Genomic DNA, 17561 nt, shown 5'->3' with positions numbered 1-17561 from the left:
TCTTACAAAAAGCACATTGAGACCCTGATTGTGCTCCCTCTCTTATAGGCAGAATACTTCCATCCAGGGGCTCCCATTTTATCCCTATTCAGAATTTTAATTCTAAAACAAGCATACTACGTTATTGCATCCAAGATCAAGATCATTCTCCTGCTCTTCATATCTGTTTGCTAGCTAATGCATCAAGTTATCAGACATCCGTTAGCCACATATAAGCCCACCAGTCACATTTGGCTTTTGAGCCACAGGTTGGAAAACCCTGCTCTAGACCCTACTCAGTAATTATGTAAAACAGTCTAGTGCTTAGGTGAGAATGGCACAGGAGTTCTTGTGATAATCATTTCTATATGTTTATACTACTTTTATAATACGTTATGTTACCTGAAATTAAACCTATAAAATGTTTGCATTCAGTTAGGAACTAAAGAGGCTTGCTTATATATATATATATATATATATATATATATATATTCATACATACCGCATTTTGCAAATGATAAGATGCATCAGATTGTAAGATGCACCCCAAATTTGAATGGTGGTGCTTCTCATAATCTGTTTCTACAGTAGCAGCTTACTGGGGCTTGTGGCTGAAGCAGGAGTTGGATGATGTGCTGTGGGTCCCATGCTGGTAGGAGGGGGTATTAATCAGTGCATTTTGTCAAAGCCTTAAGTCCCCTCAAATTCTAGGGTTTTCAATGAGGTGAACTTCAGGAAAATGCCCCCCTCCCTGAGGTGATGCATGTGCAGACTGAGATCTCATCACCAAGAAGGAAAGTGAGGGGGCTTTCATAAAATGTTGGTGGAAATCATGCACCGTCGAACACCTGCTCCTACCAGCCCAGGACCTGCAGCATCGGCCTACTCCTGCGTCCGCCACCAGCTTCCCGCAGCAGTGACCCTGGGAGCGACCCTGGAACCCCACTTCATTGCAGTCAGTAAGCTACATTCGGATTATAAGACCCATCCCTTTTTCCTCACAAATTTGGAGAGAAAAAAGTTTGATTTAGAATCTGAAAAATGAAAAATGTGGTATATATTTGTATATCTACTGCATATATAAATATATATGTATATATATATATATATATATATATATATATATATATATATATATATATATATATATATATATATATACGGTATATATATTTATAGATATACATAGCTCAAGCTCCTCTTTAATACAGACAGTTATGAAAGGGAAGCAGAGTGCCACTTCTCAGGTCAGGAGTGAATGTTACATTGATAAGTTTGGGCATTTAGGACTATGTAAGCACCAGAAAAAAATACATATACAATAAAAACGATACAAATACATTCACAATAATTTTGTTCTAATTGTTTTCAATTCCACAGTGTTTATGAAACGTTTGCACATTCTATTAATTTTTCTGTTTTTTAATTTTCTATGTAGACTTTACACAATGCAAACCCCCCCCACAAAATATAAAGTTGTCTTAAGCATTAATGAAGAAGCCTATTTGCTCTTTGATTTCAATGAATTTGGTATATTGAAAATAAAAATCCAAGAGACTCAGAATACACATGCTAACAAAAATAATCAAAATACAAATTCCTGTATATTATCTGTGTATTTCCAAACCTGAATATCGAATCTTGAAGCCTTTTTTACTTGTAGCATGATCTGTTGACCAGCGAATAAAAATATTATTGCTTTTACTTGTAAAATTGTGTTGCCCAGTTAGATTGCCACTTAAAGCCACAATGAGAGAACTTTGTCCAGATGGCCCTTTAAAAAGAGTGATACAATATAAATACATGTCATGCCTTCTTAATATTTTTATATTTTCTACTAAATATAATTGCCATAGATTTACATTATTTTAGAAGATTTAGTGTTACACTGACATTTTTGTCATGAAATTCTGCACATGTAGGCATCATAACATTTTATAGGATAATTCTATGAAGCACAATATTGTAGTTCTAATTTTTTTTACATTTTTTTTTCAAATCAGCTAAAGTGTATCTTCACTTATTTAATCTTCAGTGTATTATGTATGCACTAGCTGTTTTCAGCCAGCTAACGCTCGGCATGCTCATTGCTATCTAATTAACGCTGCTAGTGATTAAACTAAAGTAAATAATGACAACATTCAATAGCGCTTACGCAGGTGTTAATTTAACTTAAAATGAAGTTAAATACAATAATAATAATAAAAAATCAGAATAATACTAATACATTTTATTCACAGTGTAAAATCAAAAACAAACTGGATTCGTATGGTAATGTGAGGGGACAGAGCCTTGTGTGGTAATGTGTGAGGACGGAGCCTCGTGTGGTAATGTGTGGGGATGGAGCCTCGTGTGGTAATGTGGGGGGACGGAGCCTCATGTGGTAATGTGGAGGGATGGAGCCTCGTATGGTAATGTGTGGGACAGCCTTGTGTGGTAATGTGTGGGGACAGAGCCTCGTATGGTAATGTGTGAGGACTGAGCCTCGTATGGTAATGTGTGAGGACAGCCTCGTGTGGTAATGTGTGGGGATGAAGCCTTGTGTGGTAATGTGTGAGGACGGAGCCTCATGTGGTAATGTGTGGGGATGAAGCCTCGTATGGTAATGTGTGAGGATGGAGCCTCGTGTGGTAATGTGTGGGGATGCAGCCTCGTCGGGCAATGTGTGAGGACGCAGCCTCGTGTGGTAATGTGTGGGGACGGAGCCTCATATGGTAATGTGTGGGAACAGAGCCTCGTATGGTAATGTATGAGGATGGAGCCTCGTATGGTAAAGTGTGAGTACAGAGTCTCGTGTGGTAATGTGTGAGGACAGAGCCTCGTATGGTAATGTATGAGGACATAGCCTCGTGTGGTAATGTGTGAGGACAGAGCCTCGTATGGTAATGTGTGGTGACGGAGCCTCGTGTGGTAATGTGGGGGGACGGAGCCTCGTGTGGTAATGTGTGGGGATGGAGCCTCGTGTGGTAATGTGGGGGGCGGGATTATGTGTGGTAATGTGGTGGGGGGGATTATGTGTGGTAATGTGGTAGGGGGCAGGATTGTGTGTGGTAATGTGGTGGGGGGCAGGATTATGTGTGGTAATGTGGTGGGGGCGGGATTATGTGTGGTAATGTGGTGGGGGGGCGTGATTATGTGTGGTAATGTAGTGGGGGGCGGGATTATGTGTGGTAATGTGGTGGGGGGGCGGGATTGTGTGTGGTAATGTGGTGTGGGAGCGGGATTGTGTGTGGTATTGTGGTTGGGGGCAGGATTATGTGTGGTAGTGTGGTGGGGGGCGGGATTGTATGTGGTAATCTGGTGGGGGCGGGATTGTGTGGTAGTGTGGTGGGGGGGCGGGATTGTGTGTGGTAATGTGGTGGGGGGCGGGATTATGCGTGGTGATATGTGGGGTCGGAGCTACTGTGCAGGGGGCAATATTAGCGAGTAATCACGATGCCTCTTATATGTATAGATGTATGCATACAATCTACAATACCTGCATAATAAGCTACAATAAAAAATAATTTTCTTTTGTGTGTATATTAATTTTCTTACCATCAAATATCTCTAGTTCATCAAACTGTTTTTCACTTTGAAATGTATCAACAAATATTGAAATGTTATAGCCTGGATCAACCTTAATACCCCATGAACAAGTCTGAGAGTTAGGATAATTCTCTGGATAACCAGGACTAAGGATCACTCCAGATGATTCCTGGCGAATGTCATTTGCTGGACATTGTGCTACAAGAGATTGACGATAAAAAAGATTATCAGACTTTGCAATGGATAGACCAAACGGTTTAAATTACAGTATCAAACTAATAGAACCTATTGACCTATCTACCTACAGATATAGCAAGCACAGACTTAATCCATTGTGTAGTAACTAGTGCTGAGAGATACCGTCCGATATTTGAAAGTATCAGTATCGGATTGGATCGACCGATATCCAAAAAATATCGGATATCGCCGATACCGATACCCGATACCAATACAAGTCAATGGGACACAAATATCGGAAGGTATCCTGGATGGTTCCCAGAGTCTGAAGGAGAGGAAACTCTCCTTCAGGCCCTGGGATCCATATTCATGTAAAAAATAAAGAATAAAAATAAAAAATATGGATATACTCACCCCTCCGGCGGACCCTGGACCTTAGCGGTGTAACCGGCAGCCTCCGTTCCTAAGAATGCAGTGAGTGAAGGACCTTCGATGACGTCGCGGTCACGTGAGCGGTTACATGAGCGGTTACGCGACCAATCACAAGACCGCAACGTCATCGCAGGTCCTGTACACTCACTGCATTCTTAGGAACGGAGGCTGCCGGTTACACCGCTATGGTCCAGGGTCCGCCGGAGGGGTGAGTATATCCATATTTTTTATTTTTATTCTTTATTTTTTACATGGATATGGATCCCAGGGCCTGAAGGAGAGTGTCCTCTCCTCCAGACCCTGGGAACCATACACTGGGAACTTCCGATTCCGATTTCCGATATCACAAAAATATCGGAACTCGGTATCGGAATTCCGATACAGCGAATATCGGCCGATACATGATATTTGCAGTATCGGAATGCTCAACACTAGTAGTAACACAAAATAATTGTCTATTTTTACCTATTCATTGTGGGGAAAAAAATAAGACTTCTATTTACCCAGCGACTTTGAAAAATCACAGCATTTTTGCAAAATAAGAGGTTTTCATGTCAATTTTGTCCAGCTCTATTAGAATGGGCAGTGCTGGGGTGGAATGGAGGCAAGACAGGGTGTGGTGAAGCACACTTGATGAATGAATGACGAGTTGTGGCATACCTTACACCACAACTCCTACTCAAGTCTCTGGATTAAGATTTGTTTCGAGTCGTGAGCAAGCTCATGCCATTTTTAGAAGATGCCTCATTCATTCTTAATGAATTAGGTGCCTCTGAGTCCAATACATTCCTCATTAAAGGGAACCAGTCAGCAGGATTGTGCTGACTAACCTACAGATACTGTAAGGTTGGTGCTGTCATACTGATTAAAATGATACCTAGGTTGATGAAATCTGTCTTGTGGTTGTTGTTTAATCTTTATTTTCATTTTTGAGTTAATGATATGCTCATGCTCTGGGGCGGTCTGTGGGAGGGGGATCGTCATGTGGTGTTCTGATTAGTTATTCATCTGTTTGGCTTCTGACAGGTCACTGATCCCTCAGTGACCTGCCCCTATTTTACATAATGAATAGTGATGACCGAGAGTACTCGTTGCTTGGGTTTTCCCTAGCACGCTCGGGTGACCTCCGAGTATTTATGACTGCTCGGAGATTTAGTTGTTTATCGCGGCAGATGAATGATTTACAGCTACTAGCCTGCTTGATTAAATGTGGGGATTCCCTAGCAACCCCCATATGTACTCATCCTGGCTAGTAACTATAAATCATTCAGCTGCTGCGATGAAAACTAAATCTCCCAGCAGTCATAAATACTCGGAGGTCACCTGAGCGTGCTCAGGAAAACCCGAGCAACGAGTACACTCGCTCATCACTACTAATAATGAATATTAAATATAGTGAAAAAAGTGAAAAAAAATCACCTTCAGCAGGCAGGCGCCGGTGGCAGTGTCTGCTCTGCAGGATGATCACATGTATAATGTGCATTTAATTCTTTAATTTGCTTGTATAAATAAATTCAATAAGAAAAAATCTGTCTCAAAATGGTGCCGGCCACGCCTGCACCGTCTCAGCTGTCAGTGATCTGATCATCTACTCCTGACTCATTTGAATGCTACTTAACTACATACATATGTCCCTCACATGCAACAAGAGGCAGATACCGCCCCTGAAGAAGCCACATACGTCCGTGGCGATATGCATGGGGTTGCTTCCTCCTCCTTCACTCCTGTTTGCCAGCATGGCCCCACCTGTACACTTGCAGGTTTGAGAGTCTGTTCTCTTTGGATGCACAACTCTTTGGCATTATCCACTGTGCACCATTGAAGCCTCTACTGTGGTCTTGTTACTCTAGGCATCTATTTCCCTCTCTGCCTCCTGTGCGGCATGCACCTCTGCATTTTATATCCATATTGCTTGACCCTATTTTTTCCCATATTATCATTTTTTTCAGGGTCTATTTATTGCTTATGTTTCTATAGTTGTGCTATTATAGGTGCTATTGATTTTTTCACATTGTGCTGTGAACATAGACCTACATTACGCTAGGCAGGTTGGGTTTCATAAGTGTGTACTAATTTTTCAGCTTGGTACACTAACATGTTCTCAATCTTGTTATACCCACCAACTTAGTTTGCACAGTCATATCTGGTGGCACGCATATCTTAGAACAGTTCTTTTTGGAGGAGTGTCATTGCCTTATTTTGGACATGACATGTAAATGAACCATATTTTGTTTTTTTGACTGATTTTCATATTTTCCCTTGTTTGCATGTGTAATCATTAAATAAAGTATTGTTTTTTACTTTTACTTTTGGTGATCCCTATTTTTCAGCATTTGTCTCTTTCTTAGTCTTTTGCCCATGCACAGGCACTGGTGGTGCCATTTTGCTAGAGAAAAGAAAAGACTCCTCCAAGATGGTGCCTCCGGCACCTGCGCAGTAGCATCTATAGGAATGCCAATAACTGTTATTGTGCAGGTGCATCCGGTGCCATTTTGAGACTTTTTTCAATTAATTTAGTTACACAAGCAAATTAAAGAATTAAATGCACTTTATACATGCAATCATGCTGCAGCGCAGGCGCCGCCATTGGCCCTGCCTGCTGAAGGTGATTTTTATTTCAATATATATAATATTCAGAATGTAAAATAGGGGGCAGGTCCCGGAGGGATCAGTGACCTGTCAGAGGCCATACAGATGAATAGCTAAGCAGAGCACCATATGAAGACCCCCCACAGGCCGTCTCGGGGCACGAGCATATGATTAACTCAAAACTAAAAATAAAGATTAAACAACAACCAGAAGACGGATTTCATCAACCCAGGTATCATTTTAATCAGTATAACGGCGCCGACCTGACACTTTCTGTAAGTTACTCAGCACAATCCTGCTCACAGGCTCCATTTTAGACTAGTGTGAACACTGGTCTTAATGAATTGGAGCTTTGGACTTTCTACAGCAGTGAATTTTGAATTAGTGTTTTAAGGTAAGTATGATTTCAGAAATAGAAGGGTTAATAGTTTAGTTTTATCAATTATTAAATTGCAGTGAATTAACAAAATAGAAACAACATCAATCCTTGTAAGTATACTTGTACAAAGTCAGGGATATATATATATATATATATATATATATATATATATATATATATATATATATATATATATATATATATATATATATATATATATATATATATATATACCGTATATATATCTATAAACACATATACAAATGTCCAGACCACCAGACCAATTTATTCTAGTTATTCTATTTATACAATATACACATTTATTAACCCTGCATTATCATGCTAATAAGTAACAAGGTATACAGTCATGGCCAAAAGTATTGACACCCCTGCAATTCTGTCAGATAATACTCAGTTTCTTCCTGAAAATGATTGCAAACACAAATTCTTTGGTATTATTATCTTCATTTTATTTGTCTTAAATGAAAAAACACAAAAAGAATTGCCCTAAAGCCAAATTGGAGATAATTCCACACCAAACATAAAAAAGGGGGTGGACAAAAGTATTGGCACCGTTTGAAAAATCATGTGATGCTTCTCTAATTTGCGTAATTAACAGCACCTGTAACTTACCTGTGGCACCTAACAGGTGTTGGCAATAACTAAATCACACTTGCAGCCAGTTGACATGGATTAAAGTTGACTCAACCTCTGTCCTGTGTCCTTGTGTGTACCACATTGAGCATGGAGAAAAGAAAGAAGACCAAAGAACTGTCTGAGGACTTGAGAAACCAAATTCTGAGGAAGCATGAGCAATCTCAAGGCTACAAGTCCTTCTCCAAAGACCTGAATGTTCCTGTGTCTACCGTGCGCAGTGTCATCAAGAAGTTTAAAGCCCATGGCACTGTGGCTAACCTCCCTAGATGTGGACGGAAAAGAAAAATTGACAAGAGATTTCAATACAAGATTGCGCGGATGTTGGATAAAGAACCTCGACTAACATCCAAACAAGTTCAAGCTGCCCTGCAGTCCGAGGGTATAACAGTGTCAACCCGTACTATCCGTCGGCATCTGAATAAAAATGGATTGTATGGTAGGAGACCCAGGAAGACCCCACTTCTTACCCCGAGACATAAAAAAGCCAGGCTGGAGTTTGCTAAAACTTACCTGAAAAAGCCTAAAACGTTTTGGAAGAATGTTCTCTGGTCAGATGAGACAAAAGTAGAGCTTTTTGGGCAAAGGCATCAACATAGAGTTTACAGGAGAAAAAAAGAGACATTCAAAGAAAAGAACACGGTCCCTACAGTCAAACATGGCAGAGGTTCCCTGATGTTTTGGGGTTGCTTTGCTGCCTCTGGTACTGGACTGCTTGACCGTGTGCATGGCATTATGAAGTCTGAAGGCTACCAACAAATTTTGCAGCATAATGTAGGGCCCAGTGTGAGAAAGCTGGGTCTCCCTCAGAGGTCATGGGTCTTCCAGCAGGACAATGACCCAAAACACACTTCAAAAAACACTAGAAAATGGTTTGAGAGAAAGCACTGGAGACTTCTAAGGTGGCCAGCAATGAGTCCAGACCTGAATCCCATAGAACACCTGTGGAGAGATCTAAAAATGGCAGTTTGGAGAAAACACCCTTCAAATATCAGGGACCTGGAGCAGTTTGCCAAAGAAGAATGGTCTAAAGTTCCAGCAGAGCATTGTAAGAAACTCATTGATGGTTACCAGAAGCGGTTGGTCGCAGTTATTTTGGCTAAAGGTTGTGCAACCAAGTATTAGGCTGAGGGTGCCAATACTTTTGTCTGGCCCATTTTTGGAGTTTTGTGTGAAATGATCAATGTTTTGCTTTTTGCTTCATTCTCTTTTGTGTTTTTTTCATTTAAGACAAATTAAATGAAGATAATAACACTGAAGAATTTGTGTTTGCAATCATTTTCAGTAAGAAACTGAGTATTATCTGACAGAATTGCCGGGGTGTCAATACTTTTGGCCATGACTGTAAGCTGGGATCCCCTGACTTACAGCAATGCCATAAATAGTCATTGGATGATGCATACGCTGCTGCTTATTATGCAAATTATATATCTTATACATTTAACTACAGACAGGGTGATTGTTTTGGACATATAAAGCACAGATTTGGGATAAAACTAATTTTGCCTTTCTATCTGCCATCTTTCTCTTTATGACTGAATTATATTTCAAAGTAAAAGGTAGTAAAAAAAAGAGACATGTTATTCAGAATAACAGAATCTAGGAATGTTTCCAAATTTCACAATGGATGCTTTCTGACGGGCAGTAAAATTAAAGACCTGCTCACCAAGCTGCAAACAATAAACTTTACCACTTCCCTTAACTGAATGATCAATGAGAAAAACATAATTATTGTTACTATCAGGAAGTTGCTAAAAATAAAATAGAAGAGATTTCGTATGCAGACAGCGCTCAATTATTTACAGCCTACAGATTCAGCATTAAATACATCACATGAGCCATGATCGAAGCCAGACAATTATCATTTATTATACAAATATATTTAGAATTTTCTATTTTTCAGGAAAATGTTTACCTATCAACAGGTTGAGAGAGGCAAATTAGATTGCTTTGGCAAATGTGAAGTGCTAGTAAAAATAGCTTTGCTTGTCTTGAAGATGTGTGTAAATACAATCAGGGCAGAATTTTAGAACAATGAGAAAGAATAGGGCATAATGATCTTAGACTGATCCCAAAATGCATTATTGAGGTTTATTGGCGATATTTCATTATTTGCGTTTCTCCTGTCAAGTGGACACAACTTATATCACTTAACATTGGAAAATATTTTCCATTACAGGACAATTTTGCTCTATTATGACACTTCAAAAGCTATTATTATATTTAAATGCTTTCTACAAACCATATTCTTGAGATCTACAAGTCAAGAGAATAAAAGGTAACTTAGTGTATGTAATTCCAGGAAGTGGCATGGGTTTAATGGTCTATTATTATATGTAATGTGATATCACTAAACTATTACATTACTTTTTATTCATGGAGTTTCAACTTCCAAAACACCCAATAGTCCTTAGATAAAATGTTGTAGTGCTAATTTTGTATTTCTCGAGCATCCATGTTCACCCTGTATAGTTGCTTTTCTTGCCATGTGATGTACAGTTGTAACAAAGTCCATTTGAATTAAAACAAAGTTGAGTTTAGTGAAGGGCAGGCATAGGAAAGGTGAGTATTTAACACATTGGCCGCTGAGTTTATTCTTTCAGCGCTGCCTACTAATATATATGTACCCCAATTAATAAAATTCTATGATATATATATATATATATATTAGTGTCCTAGGGACGTTCCCTTAGCATCTCAGTAATATCTTCAGCAGATATTCACTGACTGGTCATCTGGCTTCATGCGGGCTGCCCAGTATAATGACATCAGAGGTCAATGTGTTAATATGTATTATGTTTTAACCCCAGCCCAGCACTCAAAACATTTATTAAAAAGGCAACTACAGTAGCTGACTGCTATTTCTCTGTATTTTTGAGAATCAAATCCATTAAGAATTCAATATTTTTTGTAAATTCATCACAAATTTCATCCGCTACAAAATGATTCCGTATCCTTCATATCACATGCAGTAACTTTTTAAACAGCCCTTTGTATAGTTGACTGATATTTTGTATGCATTGCGCTGTATTTGTACCTATTTTTACTGGCCTGTGTCACTTTATTGCATGTGCATAAAATTGTTTGTTAAGACATTTTTCTATTTTATTCTTAGTTAAAATATATTTGTAACATTCTGAAATAGGGTTATTCCCATTCATTTACGCCGAGTGCAACAGTATTAGGTTTTAGTAAGCAGAAAGATTCTAATTCTTACCAAAGCCTGAAACAGTTACTAAGAAAGAATTACTGTTATTAAAGTTTCAATACTTTTCTCATAAAAAAAGTCTTGATTTCAATGTTTTCCCTCATGTAGTGACCTTATTGAAAGTCGTGATCAAGTGTACAGGTACAAGAAGGAAAAAATGAAACCGCCAATATGTGAGACCTGACAGCTGCAGCTTTAACTTCAAGTATGTAAGAATGACTAATTTTGGTTACACTTGGGGGATCCATTGTTAAGCTAAAATACATTTTAATATTTATAAATGCTATTCTGCCTCAACAATCCTCATGTGTTTTCAGTGCGTACTTATAATTCACCTTTACATGCAAATTTTCATAGATTTCTTGGTAACTGAAACCTAAATGTAACCACTTGCTTGACCTCTCAGTAACTGTCTTTGTTGTTATCTCAACATTAATATCCATGATTGAAACAATATATATGTGAGGGCAGATATTTAGTTAAAATAGACAGTTTATTAATAAGAAAGACATTAAAAGTATAGATATTTTTCACACCAATGATCCAGTAAACTATACTAATGTTGAGATATTATCTAGGTTACAATCTTACAATACTAGTCTCTTTTAAAAGATCTCAAGAGTTATCCTAAATTGGCAGAGCTATAAAGTGTACTATTCCTTGCCGTACCTGTAGATGCAATATTTGTAGTATCATAAGGGGAACCTGTCATGTCTCCAAATGCTAAGATCCTGCAGACATGGGGTTATCTGCAGGCTGATGGAATTCTAAAGCTTCCTGAATGCTACCAAGAAGAAATTAACTTTATTCCTTCCAGATGCCGTTTACTTTCAGTCAAATAGACAGAAAGATCAGCATCAGTCACCACTGAGTATTTTTTGAGTGTTGGTTAAAAGCACACCTCCATACATTGACTGACATGACTCTGCAATGTGCCAGGGAGTGCTTTCAGCCATCGCTCATTAAATTACCGAGTGGCAACCGAAGTCGTGCCGGACGTGCCTCTATCACTGAAAGCTGGAGGCTGTCTGGAAGTTCAATTTCTCCCAGCAGCCACACTTTCTATGCAGCTCCTTGGCAGCCTTAGAATGCTGTTTATCTGCACACTAATCCTCATATCTGAATCTTTAATAGCATTTTGGGACATGACAGGATGCCTTTAACCCCTTCACAACATATGACTTAGATTTCCTTCATATGTCATGTCCCTGCCTTTGATGCTCACACTAAGGCCAATTTCACACATCCTCATATTTCCAGTACCAGAAAAAACAGTACCGGTGATATGTGTCCTTGTGTCTGTGTGTGTACTATGTGCGGCACTCGTGTGGCAAATGTGGGCCACCCGTGTGCCGCATCAGTACCACACGGACAGCCACCGGAAGAAGCACTACAGTAAGCACTGTTCCCTGGCGGCAGGTGCTTAAGCTGACTCTCATCATTCTCCCCAACTCTGCCAGCGAGCAGTGGAGAATGATGAGCGATATATTAAAGTCCGAGTGACAACAGGTGGGGCTTTTGGGACTCTTACCCCATCCTCCGACACCTGCTGCCGGTAATAAAAGTGACTGTCGGTGCGGATGATTGCGGTATTCCACAGCTGCCGCCTGTGACCTAAGGAAATGAAAAACCTGACATGGGTTCCCTCCGATTTTTTTTAACCAGCCAGACAAAACTCACAGCTGGGGGCTGCAACCCTTAGCTGTAAGCTTCTGCAGGGTTGGTTAGCAAAAATAGAGTGGTCCCCACGCTGTGTTTTTAATTATTTAAAAAAATAATTTAAAAAATGGCGTAGGATCCCCCACATTTTTGACAAGCAGCCTTGCTAAAGCTCACAGCTGGGGGCTGCTATTCTCAGACTGGTAAGGAGCCATTGATATAGGCCCCCAGCCTAAAGATAGCAGCCCACAGCTGCCCAGAAAAGGTTCATCTATGAGATGCACCTATTCTGGCACTTTGCCCCACTCTTCCCATTTGCCATGCAGCGGTGGCAAGTGGGGTAATGTTTGTGGGATTGATGTCAGTACATTTTCCCATGGTCCAGAGTTCACTGTGGGTCAGGCTATGAGGATGCGCAGCCTCAGTGATGTCACGATAGTCACTGATGCTGCGCCGGCAGCTTCTTATTCATTCATCAGTAGATTACAGCCGAGCCGGTTGCACTAGCACCGATCCTGGTTGTAAATTATATATCCTCCAAATATAGATTATTATAGCGTGGGACTGAACGCTGGACAGGTATGGTATATTGTGTTTTTTTATTTTTTATTTTTTACAGGAGATCTAGGGCGTCACATGGATTAGGAGAACAATAAAGATGGCAAACTGTATTTATTGTTTTATTTCATTAAAATACTTTTTTTCTGCCTGTGTCTTTTTTAACCCATTAACAACTATAAGATTAGTAATGGATAGGTGTCTTATTGACACCTCTCCATTGCTTAGCAGGCTTGATGTCACCTTACAATACAAAAGGTGACACTAACCCCCTATTACACCATATGCCAACACAACAGGGCAGTGGGAGGAGAGAGGCTCAGTGCCGGAATTGGCTCATCTTACAGATGTGCCATTTCTGGGGCGACTGTGAGCTGGTATTTGTAGCCGGGGGGCCAAAAACCATGGCCCCTTTCTGGGCTATGAATATCAGCCAACAGCTGTCTGCATAGCCTTTTCTGCCTATTAATTATAGAGGGACTCCGCATCATTTTTTGGGGGTCCCCCTATTTTAATAGCCAGTAAAGGCTAAATATATAGTGCAGATCAAAAGTTTGGACACACCTTCTCATTTAAAGATTTTTCTGTATTTTCATGACTATGGAAATTGTACAATCACACTGAAGGCATCAAAACTATGAATTAACACATGTGGAATTATAAACTTAACAAAAAAGTTTGAATCAACTGAAATTATGTCTTATATTCTATGTTCTTCAAAGTAGCCACCTTTTGCTTTGAAGACTGCTTTGCACACTCTTTGCATTCTCTTGATGAGCTTCAAGTGGTAGTCACCGGGAATGGTCTTCAAACAATCTTGAAGGAGTTCCCAGAGATGCTTAGCACCTTTTGGCCCTTTTGCCTTCACTCTGCAGTCCAGCTCTCCCCAAACCATCTTGATTGGGTTCAGGTCTGGTGACTGTGGAGGCCAGGTCATATGGCGTAGCACCCCATCACTCTCCTTCTTGGTCAAATAGCCCGTATACAGCCTGGAGGTGTGTTTGGGGTCATTGTCCTGTTGAAAAATAAATGATGGTCCAACTAAATGCAAACCGGATGGAATAGCATGCCGCTGCAAGATGCTGTGGTAGATATGCTGGTTCAGTATGCCTTCAATTTTGAATAAATCTCCAACAGTGTAACCAGCAAAGCACCACACCATCACACCAGGCATGTAGAGTCCATCCGTTCACCTTTTCTGCATCACACAAAGACACGGTGGTTGGAACCAAAGATCTCAAATTTGGACTCATCAGACCCAAGCACAGATCTCCATTGGTCTAATGTCCATTCCTTCTGTTCTTTAGCCCAAACAAATCTCTTCTGCTTATTGCCTGTCCTTAGGAGTGGTTTCCTAGCAGCTATTTTACCATGAAGGCATGCTGCACAAAGTCTCCTCTTAACAGTTGTTGTAGAGATGTGTCTGCTGCTAGAACTCTGTGTGGCATTGACCTGGTCTCTAATCTGAGCTGCTGTTAACCTGTGATTTCTAAGGCTGGTGACTCGGATAAACTTATCCTCAGAAGCAGAGGTGACTCTTGGTCTTCCTTTCCTGGGGCGGTCCTCATGTGAGCCAGTTTCTTTTTAGCACCTGATGGTTTTTGGCACTGCACTTGGGGACTGGTTCAAAGTTTTCCCAATTTTTTGGATTGACTGACCTTCATTTCTTAAAGTAATGATGGCCACTCGTTTTTCTTTACTTAGCTGCTTTTTTCTTGCCGTAGTACAAATTCTAACAGTCTATTCAGTAGGACTATCAGCTGTGTATCCACCAGACTTCTGCACAACAAAAGTGATGATTCCAACCTCATTTATAATGCAAGAAATTCCACTTACTAAACCTGACAGGGCACACCTGTGAATTGAAAACCATTCCCGGTGACTACCTCTTGAAGCTCATCAAGAGAATGCCAAGAGTGTGCAAAGCAGTCATCAAAGCAAAAGGTGGCTATTTTGAAGAACATAGAATTTAAGACATAATTTCAGTTGTTTCTCACTTTTTTGTTAAGTATATAATTCCAAATGTGTTAATTCATAGTTTTGATGCCTTCAGTGTGAATGTACAATTCTCATAGTCATGAAAATACAGAAAAATTTTAAATGAGAAGGTGTGTTAGGGCTAGCGGAACACACCGAGTAAATATAGACGTTTATTATAATTGGTGCGTTCGCAGCCTGGGGTTCACCGTGCAGGAGGAACCTGCTGCTAGTAAAAGGTGGCACTGTTTGGCGGTATAGACTAGCTCTGTTACTTCACAGAGTAGCCATGAGAGGAAAGCACTGTGCCATGTTAGCCTCACAGGAGCACAAGCTTACTGCCGAACTGATAGCAGTCAGTGGTTATGCACACAAGCAATCTCCTCATCGGAGGTGCCAGTATTCTAGGGACTTATTTCAGCTGGGTCCCTAAATACATTCATACATAACCACACTGGCGCAAAGCACATATTTGGATTGATACTAGCGCATGGCCGTGCAGCCATGAAAACCTTTTATAGCTGCAGCAAGTACAAGACCTTCCTAGAAGGACCAATGAGAGGCTGCCACAAAGCCTGAGCACCTTCAGGACCTTCCTGGAGAACCAATGGGCTTTGCTGCAGTATCCAAGCATGTGACCCTCGATTTCCAATGAGAGATCTTACCCTGGGCATGCTCAGAAGGGGAAAAGCAGGACTTAGTCCCAAAAGCATCTGCTCACCACTGCCCAGCACTGGTTTCAATGGCAGAAGCTGGAAAAGCAGCAGTAACCCTTTGCACAGAGTCAGAATGAGCAAGACGCTGGGACCGACATCTCCGCTGAGCATGCTCCAATGTGGCAGGAGACGAATGGGAGACCGCAGTGGAGATGGCCCGAGATTCCCCCTGTGCAGAGGCGGGAACTCGACCCCTAACAAGGTGTGTCCAAATTGTTGGTCTGTACTGAATGTATGTATATATATATATTACAGAAGGGACACAATTCACTCTGCACACTATAGATTACGGGCAATATCTGCAGTTTTGACTTACAGTATTGTATAGCTCTTAGCTTATTAATGGCTCAGAAAAGCTTAATTTCCACTTACAGCTCAAGAGAAAACAATACTTTCCACATTATCAACTAAGAACATCCTCAAGAAAAGCTTTAAATAATTATATTCACCAATCACAGGAAGCCACGAGAGAACAATTAATTTTAACAGTCAGTAATAATGCAAATCGCATGCACGAATATTCCCATAGAACTAAAAAGCTCTGCATGCTAATTATACTACTGTAACTATAGTACTGTGAAATGCGAGACTTACCTTCACAGGTAGGCAAGGAGCCCTCAAACTGTAGTTGGGTAACTAACTTACAGGTCAAAATGTCATTTCCCACTAAGGTAAACCCTGGATGGCATTTATATTTTACAAAATCACCTAAAAAGATAAAACAGCTGAAATTAGCTTCATTTTATATTGAACTTGTTACATTTTCGAATGCAATATAATGGGTAACAAAACCAGCTAGAGCACAATTAAGGTATTTTTAGTGTATAAAGGTGATCATCAGTGCACTTGAAGGATTGGAGCAATTTTTCCAACAGTATTAAAAAAAATTGCATGTCTACAGTTCCTTTGCAATTTCATGTGTCTCCATAGTAACAGACAACATCAAACCTGTGTAGTCTGATACTGTAGTAATTCTCCTTTCAACACATCCCTCAGTTCCTCCAGACATACTGTACAGTACATTTGTAAGATAAGCAATTAAGATGGAAATGGAATGGAGTTAGACTGCAGGATCAGACTACAGTGGTGTCTGGTCCATGGTCACAATAGGAATTTTTGTGATGGCTATTAAAAAAAATCATTAGCTGCTGTAGTATGTCAAGCAAATCAACTATATATACACATACTAGAGGCCACAAATAAAGACATTTTTTCTGAACATCTCGTTATGTTTTATTTCATATATATTTTTCTGTTGTATATTTTTACGTCAACTTGTTCTTACATAGATGTCACTTTCACTGGGAGATTAAATATTTTACTGCGTTAATGGGAATCTGTGACCAGGGTTTATCGCCCAATCTGAGAGCAGCATGATGTAGGGTCACTTGCTGAGCTTCTTGGTATAATTTTGATAAAGTTACTTTTTATAAGCAGGAGATTATCACTAGAGGACTAGTAAACCTGCTGTATTGTAGTCCTTCATATTTATAAGCCTTGTATAACCTGTCTCCACCACTAATTGTCAGCTTTCTGCCTATGCATAGTGTAAGTAGAAAGCTGCCAATCAATGGTGTGGGCGGGATTATACAGAGCCCAGGATTCAGAGAATTGGTAGATCTGAAGCAGATAAAACGGTGATTTTATAAAAACTGCAGCAAACACAAAGTAAGTGATACATCACTGGATTAAGTGTTTCTGCTGT

The 17561-nt window shown here is 40.0% G+C and overlaps 1 protein-coding gene across 2 annotated transcripts in view; it reads right to left on the bottom strand.

Annotated features, from left to right (window-relative positions):
* The window catches only part of CSMD1 (CUB and Sushi multiple domains 1), a 2858343-nt gene that overhangs the window by 311916 nt on the left and 2528866 nt on the right, over positions 1-17561 (bottom strand). For both annotated transcript variants that reach the window (XM_077290057.1, XM_077290056.1), the window contains exons 46-48: positions 16451-16564; positions 3517-3705; positions 1607-1753 (exon numbers count right to left, since the gene is read on the bottom strand). In XM_077290057.1, coding sequence (XP_077146172.1) covers positions 1607-1753; positions 3517-3705; positions 16451-16564 — 450 coding nt within the window. The remainder of the gene's footprint in view (positions 1-1606; positions 1754-3516; positions 3706-16450; positions 16565-17561) is intronic.

Source organism: Ranitomeya variabilis, chromosome 2 (genome assembly GCF_051348905.1).
Source record: "Ranitomeya variabilis isolate aRanVar5 chromosome 2, aRanVar5.hap1, whole genome shotgun sequence".
In the NCBI taxonomy this organism is placed as follows: Eukaryota; Metazoa; Chordata; class Amphibia; order Anura; family Dendrobatidae; genus Ranitomeya; species Ranitomeya variabilis.
Note: the sequence above shows the minus strand (reverse complement) of the source record. Positions and strands in the feature narration are given on the sequence as shown.